Genomic DNA, 8,560 nt, shown 5'->3' on the forward strand with positions numbered 1-8,560 from the left:
AGTTTTATTTTTTAATTGGCGGGGAAGGTTTTCGACTGTCAATCTTCTTGCCATGAGGGGTTTCACCAGCTCGTACGAAAGATCGTAAAGAAAATTACGTCTCACAATTATTCTTTCTTGGCCTTTGTTTAGTTGGTGGATTATCAAGGCATTTATGAATCGGATGTTATGAGATCTTGCCCGGGTTGCTGAAGGACATGTTTTACTCCAGCGTGTTCCATTTCGAGATACATAAAAGTCATAGTGTATTGTTTTGGACAAGTCCAGAAAGAGGCGTGTCATCTTCAGATGATCCATGATTTTCACTTACAGCTTCCTGCATCTGATTCCTATCTTCCTGTTCCATTGGTTGTACGTATATACTTCCCCATCGTCCGAGTCACTTTGGATCACTTCCTCGTCCTCTAATTCTTCGTTCAGCCATCACGCGCGCCTACAATACGGGGTCCATTTTTTCGCTAAAGCAAAGAAATATTTATTATTAAATACACCATTATACACGAAATAGTAATGCAACTGTACATAGTTAAATTTTAAAATTTAAATCATTCAATGTCCATTGATAATAATTAACAAGCAATTATTATTAAAAAAACAAAATACCCGACTGCACACGCATACATATTTTTTTAAAGGGAAATTTAGAAAAAATATTATTATGTCTTTATCCCGTGGGACTTTTAGGATAAAATGTATCCTATGACACTCCCGTAATCAAGACAAATCTAACGATACCTCATACATCAAAACCCATCAAGCCGTTTAGGCTACAGGTGGTCACAAAGGAAAAGACATACATACATACTTACATACACTCGAAAAACATTACCCTCCTTCTTTGGCAGTCGGGTAAAAAAACCCAAAAAAGAAAGTTTTACTTACCTTCAGTTTTATTACACCAATACTCGCATGTACTACTATAGTAGAAGCCGAACTTTGACACGTCATAACAGGAACATGCGCTTACGTTGCAAATATGCACCATACTAATCCGTTTTGCAATTTTGTCGACTTAGCTTATCTGGGAGCTGGGGGGGTTAGGTGTAAGAATGAATGGATGGCGATAAAATAAGTAAGTGCGTTCTACTATAGTAGAACGCGCGTGCACTGTAGTGTTAAACAAAAATTATTGATTAATTAGTTCATATTTAGAAGTTGAAATCTGTGTTGAAACGGTTGAAATCGATGCCACAAATGGCAACATCGGATGACGGATCTGACATTTACACTGGCGAATGGCGATTGGCGCCTGCCCGCCTGACGGCTGACTGGCACAAATTTAAAATTACCACAAGTCGATTTCGCGAGCGTTTGTATTATTTTGTTTTTTTTTCTTTCGGATTTGTTAACGACGAACGAATAAGTTTCGTAAATGGACTCCGATAATTATTCTACTAATGCTGCTGACCTCGGCTCGAACGTGGACTCCGCTCCCGCCACTCTCGACAACCACGGCACGAACTTGGACTTTATATTCACTTATAATGATGATCCAAGCTTTCACACCGGCGAAAGTTCTACCCATAACCCAGCCCTCAGTAACTCATTCAAGAGAACATTTACGCTGCGTCAACTGTGGTTTAAATGTCTCGAGATTACGAAGGCATTTGCTAAAAATTGCAGACGTGCGATTTCGACAAAAATGGGTTCGAAAACAGGTAAATAAGTGATTCAACTGTCACTATTATGTCACTCTGATAATTGCTTTCTAGCTGAGTTCATTTATTTAATATCAATTTGAAATTAATTAGGTATATGTATTATCTTATTAGGCACAAGTTTCGAGTGACAGTGTTGTTTGCCACTCGTGTTGGACAGCAGCCTGAAATAAAGTACTACATCCAACTACTGAACAACAAAATGCTCGTATTGTTGTGTGCATCATTGAGAATAGGATCACACACACTCCGGTCTGATTCTCTGTGTGAGGAGCGCACAAGAAATACAATAGCCCAAGAGATTGCACCACGTCAGGTAAGCATTTAATAAGTAATTTTTTTGTCATCTGTGGTGCTGATATCTGGTAGATACATGCTTTTTAGTTTTGTTGGTTAATATCTTCAACTGTTATTTATCTCTTCAGTTTAATCTGTTAACTAATGAAAAAAAAGACATAATTAGAAGTCTATTGTTTGTTTTTTTTTTAATCTTTATTTTATTAACGAGGGTTTGATAACAGACATGATCATGCCACCCTCGTTGGCATTACAAAAAAACTACTATCTACGCGTAAAACCTAAATTAACAATTTGGTAAAACTGTACATTATAGGGCGTGGAATTTGGGGGTAGTGGGGGGTGGAGAGAGGGGGGGTGGGTACTAGGAACTTCCCCTGTAAAGGGGGGGGCGCGAAAATTAATAGTTTTCGAGATATTTACAAATTAAGTTTTGGTCCGCCTAAAGCAAAGGGGGCGCAAAGTAAGGACTTAGAAAATTTTTGATCTAAAGTGAAAATTGTATAGGAATCATAAAATACATAATTTTTATTCAAAACGCTAAAATAAGCATGTTTCGACGGAGCCCCGCTTCGCGGGGCTCCTATTTCTGTGTAGTTTTTTTTTAAAGAAACCTAACCTAACCTAACCTAACGGCTAACCTAACCTAAACTAGATTTTTTTTTTTGCGCGTCGACGGAGCCCCGCTTCGCGGGGCTCCTATTTCTGTGTAGTTTTTTTTTTTTAAGAAACCTAACCTAACCTAACCTAACCTAACTTGATTTTTTTTTTGCGCGTCGACGGAGCCCCGCTTCGCGGGGCTCCTATTTCTGTGTAGTTTTTTTTTTAAGAAACCTAACCTTTTTTTTTTTTTTTTTTTTATAGTGGGGAAATCTTCGAAAGATACCCATGGCCCCCGGGGATGGAGCCAAGGGTTATGTCGGATTCTTACCGACTAAAACCCCACTGTGTTCCGTCGAGCCGCGCAGTTAGCCGGGGCCGCGGGTACTCTTAGAAATCGTCCACGACCCTGGCAGCGGACGCCCGCTTACGGGCCCACCTCCGTTACCACCTACGGCTGCGCGCGTGCGCACCTCCTCCTTCCTCTGCGAGGCGGCATGAGCGGAACACGTCTCATGTCACCTCACTGCCCCGGACGATGGAGCATGTCCCCGGTCCATCGTCCAGAGCCCTTCGCTAGGGAGGCAGGTCGCGATCGCTAGCGACTGCGACTAACCTAACCTAACCTAACCTAACCTAACCTAACCTAACCTAACCTAACCTAACCTAACCTAACCTAACCTAACCTAACCTAACCTAACCTAACCTAAAGGCTAACCTAACCTAAACCTAACCTAACGAATTGAGGGTGAATATCTCCGCCATTTTTGATTTTAGAGAAAAGTTGTTCCTATAAAACATGCTTATATTAGCGTTATCTTTACGATAAAACAATAATAAATAGGTGTTAAAATGACACCAACTCCATCAAAAGTTCTGCGCCCCCTTTGCTTTAGTCCAACCCAACTAGCTTTAGTGTTAAAAGGTTATCTAGTAATCCGAATAATCGGACGATTAAATTATTTTATTCATCCGGTAATCGGACGACTAATTTATTTTATTCATCCGTTTAGCGGACTACTAGACACTTCGATTAATATTTTTGTTAAATTATAAATTGCGAATATTAATAATTTTATTTTATTTAATCTATTTTACAAAAACTATACTTAATAATAATTATTTTTAATGTTGTTGTTAAAAAATATACAAATTTCATAAATAAAATTTAAATTATAATTTTTTTTTTGTTAGATAGAAATGTTTTACCTGAAATGAAACGCGTTTGACAATCGCTGTAGGTCAATTTGACACTGTCATAACAGTAAGTTCGCGTTTCAAAGATAAAATGGAGTAAAATTTTCCGATTTTCAAAAATTCGTGACTCAAAAACAAAAAGTTTTCGCGCTGTGAAATTTCAGATTTAGGTTCCATAGGACAATAGCTAACCACAAAAAAAATTACGACTCTCAACTCCACGCCCTATAATGTACAGTTTAGCCAACAATTTTTCAAAATAAATCTTGCTTCCTTAGAAGAAGGAAGCACCAAAAAAACTATTGCAGGAAATAATCCTAAGCATTTTCAAAATGCTATAGGCAATCAGTGTGCTTCAAAAATTCGAGGTACATTGAGCTAGGTGATATAAAGCATTTTTAGAGTCTGTTAATATATATGTTAGTAATTTACCATCTTCCAATGAATTGATATATGAAATAGCTTCTGCAATAGCAATCAGATCAACATGCATGATAGAAATTGAAAAATTAATGTGCAACTGAACGGAGCAGTTCAACTGAGAATCATAAATAGCTAGGCCGCATGAGTTGCCCAGTTTCAAGTCATCTGTGTAAATATAATAAAAATCTGACTAATTGGAATTTAAATACTCTACTGCGAGTTGTTTTAAGATTTGAGGCTGATACCTTTAGATGAGGTTTATTAATGCCCCTGACTTCCAGTTCCAACACATCCCAAAGATTGCTGACCCAAGTATCTAAAGTAAATATATATTGAACTGATCGTTAGAATACATAGGTTTTTCCTTTAACAAATCATGAACTAAGGCTAACGCAGGAGTATTTCGTCGGGCCCAATCACTGTTTTTGCAAAGACTACTCAAATCATTTAAGATTCAACTATATTATTATTTTAAAAAGCTTTGCTTTTTAGCCAATACTTACCAGCTAAAAGTTTGTAATGTATTGTTTGTTCTCAGTATTGTTCTCTGGTTCAATTTGAATTGAAAGCTTAAACTACTAACAAATCTATATTGTAATACAGATTTGTTAGTAGTTTAAGCTTATTATATTTTATTAAGGTTGCACTGTAGTGCAACCTTAATATAAATTATTGTTTCAGCTACAATGATCATCAAGTGTGTGTCATAATTGTTGGCGAAGGACTAATAGAGCAGCATCTTGTTTAACTTCAGAATTGGAGCCTCCTGAACCAGCTAGTTTGTCCTCAATACAATCTCAAGTAGATAGCAATGTGTTGCATCCTGAACAACATGTCTTAGCTACATCAGATAGTGTAGAGCTGCCTAATTATGTAAGAGCACCAATGACACAAAATAAATGCTTTTATCCTGGATGTAATAGTGCTAATTGACTCACTGTACCATCAGAATTAAGAGTAAGTCTTTTTGCGATAACAATTATTATGTACGACCAGAATGAAGAATCTGTAACTAGCTGTAATTAGTAATTACACTAATTTTACACTTGGGATTTACTTTTACAATCAATATCTGAGTCGTGTAGTTGCAAAATCCGCCGAAACAGTTTTGACAGCTTTTACTAATTAAAAAAATGTTCTAGGCCCTGGTAAGTAATATTGTTTAAAAATACATATGCATAATCTGATATGCGTAATGAATAGAATTTAACATTTATTTTTGTAATTTCTTTACAAAACATAGAACTTATTAAGATTTGTTTTTAATTATAGCGGGTTCTGCCGCTCACATTACAAAATGGCGGGGTTTGCATTGCACATGCCATGTTATTGCAGCTTTTGCAATGAACACATTTGTATGACGTCATCGAAATGAATAAAGTTATGCAAACAGTGTAAAGTCCTTTATCAGTCAGTATAATAATTTTTAATTTGATTTGTTTTATTGATGACTGTTTTCTACAAAAAAAGAAAATAAAAGTAAAAAAAAAACAGTTTTTTTAATTTGGTATTGTTTGAATTTTAATGAAAAATCTCAAAAACACAAATAACAGAAAAAGCATCATTTAAATCATCAAGTTTTCATCTTCGAAGCCAAAGGTTCCTTTCCGGCGGTTTAAATGAGGAATTATGTCTTCTTCCTCGTCTTCATTCTCGACGTGAACTGCTCTATTCCTATATTCCAATTCCTTATAGAAGTACAATAATTCAAGCTCCCTCCAATTTTTCCCATAGTGTTTTTTGAGAAGATTGCATACATCACGTATTTTTGCTGGTTTAAGTATGATATTGTTTGGTTGAATAATGTTGGGGTTTATCTTTATAATCTGAATTGTTTTATTCTTCTTTGTTGTTATCTTATTAATTCCAGTTTCCTTGCGGTATGTCATTTCACCCTGCAGAATAATGTTGTCAAGCTTTTTATTTCTAGTAAGTAAGAGACGCTTTGTCTTCTGGAAAGGGAAATGCCAAGACGTTGTGGGTTTTACTATTTTTTCATACGATTATTTCCAGTCATAGACAGGAATGTTGGTTAGGTTAGTCACTTTGCAGTGATCCTTTAGTACATCAGTATATTCAGAAGGTGAAGCAATTATTTCTTTGCGTTTTATTTGTTTTTCTATTTTAGCGAAAACCCGGTCTGCTGGTAAAAACGAATGTCCAACAACAGGGAAAATTATCTCTACTCTTTTGACATGTCCCAGCATACTTAACATGCCGGTATTTTTATTCTGCCCGGTGCATCCATCTGATATTACCCTTAATGTTTCGATGTTCTCATTGCATTGCATAGATTTGAGATAGTGAAAGACAGAACAGCTCATTACTACCTTTTGCGTGTGACGACTCGTTCCAATGGTATGAAAATACATTATCTTGGGTTAATTTAGCCTTGGAACATCCTTATACTATTAAAAAGTTGTGAAAGTTAATTTGGCGACTGTAATAAGCCGACTGGTCGGATAACTTTGACAAGCCAAGATTCTTTTGACTATCGAAAGATATCGTCATAAGATCAGTGTCTTCTTCTTGTAATATACTATAGAGGGCTTTATATCGGAGTCGATGAACATTTTTAATAAAACTGTTCTTAGAAAAATGAAGTTTAAAACTCAATTCATAGATCAAATTGTATGAAAATCAATTATGGCGGCTTTTGCAACTACACGATTCAATTATTTATGTGTATTTATATTTTATGGGGCAATAAAGTCTATATTATACATATTTAATTATTTAGTAAGAAAATATTATGTTATAGTAATACATCTATGATACTCATCTTTATTATTAGAAGACAAAATAAAAAACGACGATTAAATAAAAACTTCTGTTTATTGTCAAAAATCAAAATACAAAAATTTCTTTATTTTTTTAAAGTAATTCAGGTTCGGAGTCAAAGGACATGTAACTACGAAACTTCCGAACCTTCTTCGTCATCTTATCTATGTTTCGGTTTTGTCAACAATATCCTCAATTTTAAAATGTGCATGATCCCCAATGATGCCTACTGGTTTTAAAAACATTCATCTAAGACCCAACCGCAGGTCTCATGGGGAAGTTTTACGCATACTAGATCCGTTGCATTCAGCCACACAGTACTCTCCAGTACATGAAAAAAGAGCAGGGGGTAATGGGCTAGTGGAAAAGTCCGTCAAAATTCGAGATTAATTTTTTTGTTTAGGCTATTTGCCAAATGTCGCCCAAATACGTCTCGTTTCATTTTCAATAATACTTTCTTGTTCTTGTCTTTGGTACCCAAGACTTTAGTCATACATTGAAAAGCAAAATTGCAGACTTTGTTTCGTTTCTTGAATCTCGAATCTTGCGGGAGTTGAAGAGCATCCCGAGATAAAATTTAGTTTTTGTTGATAACCTGCTGTTTTCACGTTCACCAGAAAATCAGCAACTTCTTTTGATGCAGCTTTACCCGTTGAAATGTTGAATAATGTACCTTTGTCAAAAGCGTCATCAAAAGGATTCATAGTACGTTTTATTGCTTCAATGATATTGTTCAGAGTTTTTTTGTCTTTCTTAATTTTACTTTGTTGCAATGAGTGCGAAGTGTCGTCTTTTTTCCTTAATCCGATATCTTGTTTCATAGATGTTAATATCTTCGTCCTCATGCTGTGACTGAGCGCCCATCTTTGACGTGCATATATTGAGTCTGCAGCAAGATTATCAGCTAATTGATTGCTAGCATCAGCATTGATGGTCTGCTCTAGCGTCAGGTCAACCGGCGATCTAGCAAAATTTACTGCAGTTCGTCTAATTTCAAAGGCGCCTCGACGAACCTTTTTCCCATTTTCTCCGATCAGTCTGATTGCAGAATTCCTTATAAACGTTCAAAATACAACTCAATAAATCTGGTAAATCAATAACACGATTCTTTCGTGTACGTCATACGCAGCCTGATTTGATGCATTCTGTATTTGCGTTTGTAGCAGTTCATCCATCGCTTCAAGTGTTTCATTAGTTGTGGATAAATACTGTTCAAAATGTAATATTTGTAATGCGGCAGCAGTTAGCGGATGTAAGCGCTTGTAACGGTTGAAGTACTTGCTGTCTAAGAAGCTATTCATGGAGCCGCCAGCTAATACTTCTGCTTGCTCTTCGCTGTATTTCCACTAATCTACTGCAGTCAATATATTTTCCGATGGCTCTAAAAATGCCATCTCTGTGCGGAACGCTCCCAAGTTAACAAAAATTTTATTACATCCATAATTCCATAATGTAATAAAATTTTTGTTAACTTGGGAGCGTTCCACATCCGACTTTATCTATATCTATACATATAATAAATCTGTAGAAGGGTCAATTCTGTACATTGAAAATATTGAAAAAATAAATAGCAGGGGGTGTTACTGGATCGATACCAAACCCAA

The 8,560-nt window shown here is 36.0% G+C and overlaps 1 protein-coding gene across 2 annotated transcripts; it reads left to right on the top strand.

The window, feature by feature from the left end:
- Positions 1-1,135: 1,135 nt before the first annotated feature.
- LOC149895626 (uncharacterized) lies at positions 1,136-6,898 on the top strand. Of its 2 annotated transcripts, XR_016458419.1 has the most exons (3): positions 1,141-1,658; positions 1,773-1,974; positions 4,857-6,898. XR_016458419.1 is itself a non-coding variant. In XM_090118503.1 (2 exons), the coding sequence occupies exons 1-2, from the start codon at positions 1,373-1,375 to the stop codon at positions 4,883-4,885; spliced, it is 315 nt and encodes a 104-aa protein (XP_089974629.1). In that variant the 5' UTR covers positions 1,136-1,372; the 3' UTR covers positions 4,886-6,898. The 2 variants fall into 2 exon arrangements, 1 of the variants encoding a protein (XP_089974629.1); XM_090118503.1 differs by lacking the exon at positions 1,773-1,974 and having other exon boundaries at positions 1,136-1,658.
- The last annotated feature ends 1,662 nt before the right edge of the window (positions 6,899-8,560 follow it).

The sequence above is a fragment of the Colias eurytheme genome, chromosome 30, assembly GCF_061535395.1.
Source record: "Colias eurytheme isolate Ceu_HAF_F1 chromosome 30, ilColEury1 Martin Lab GWU primary, whole genome shotgun sequence".
Lineage (NCBI taxonomy): Eukaryota > Metazoa > Arthropoda > Insecta > Lepidoptera > Pieridae > Colias > Colias eurytheme.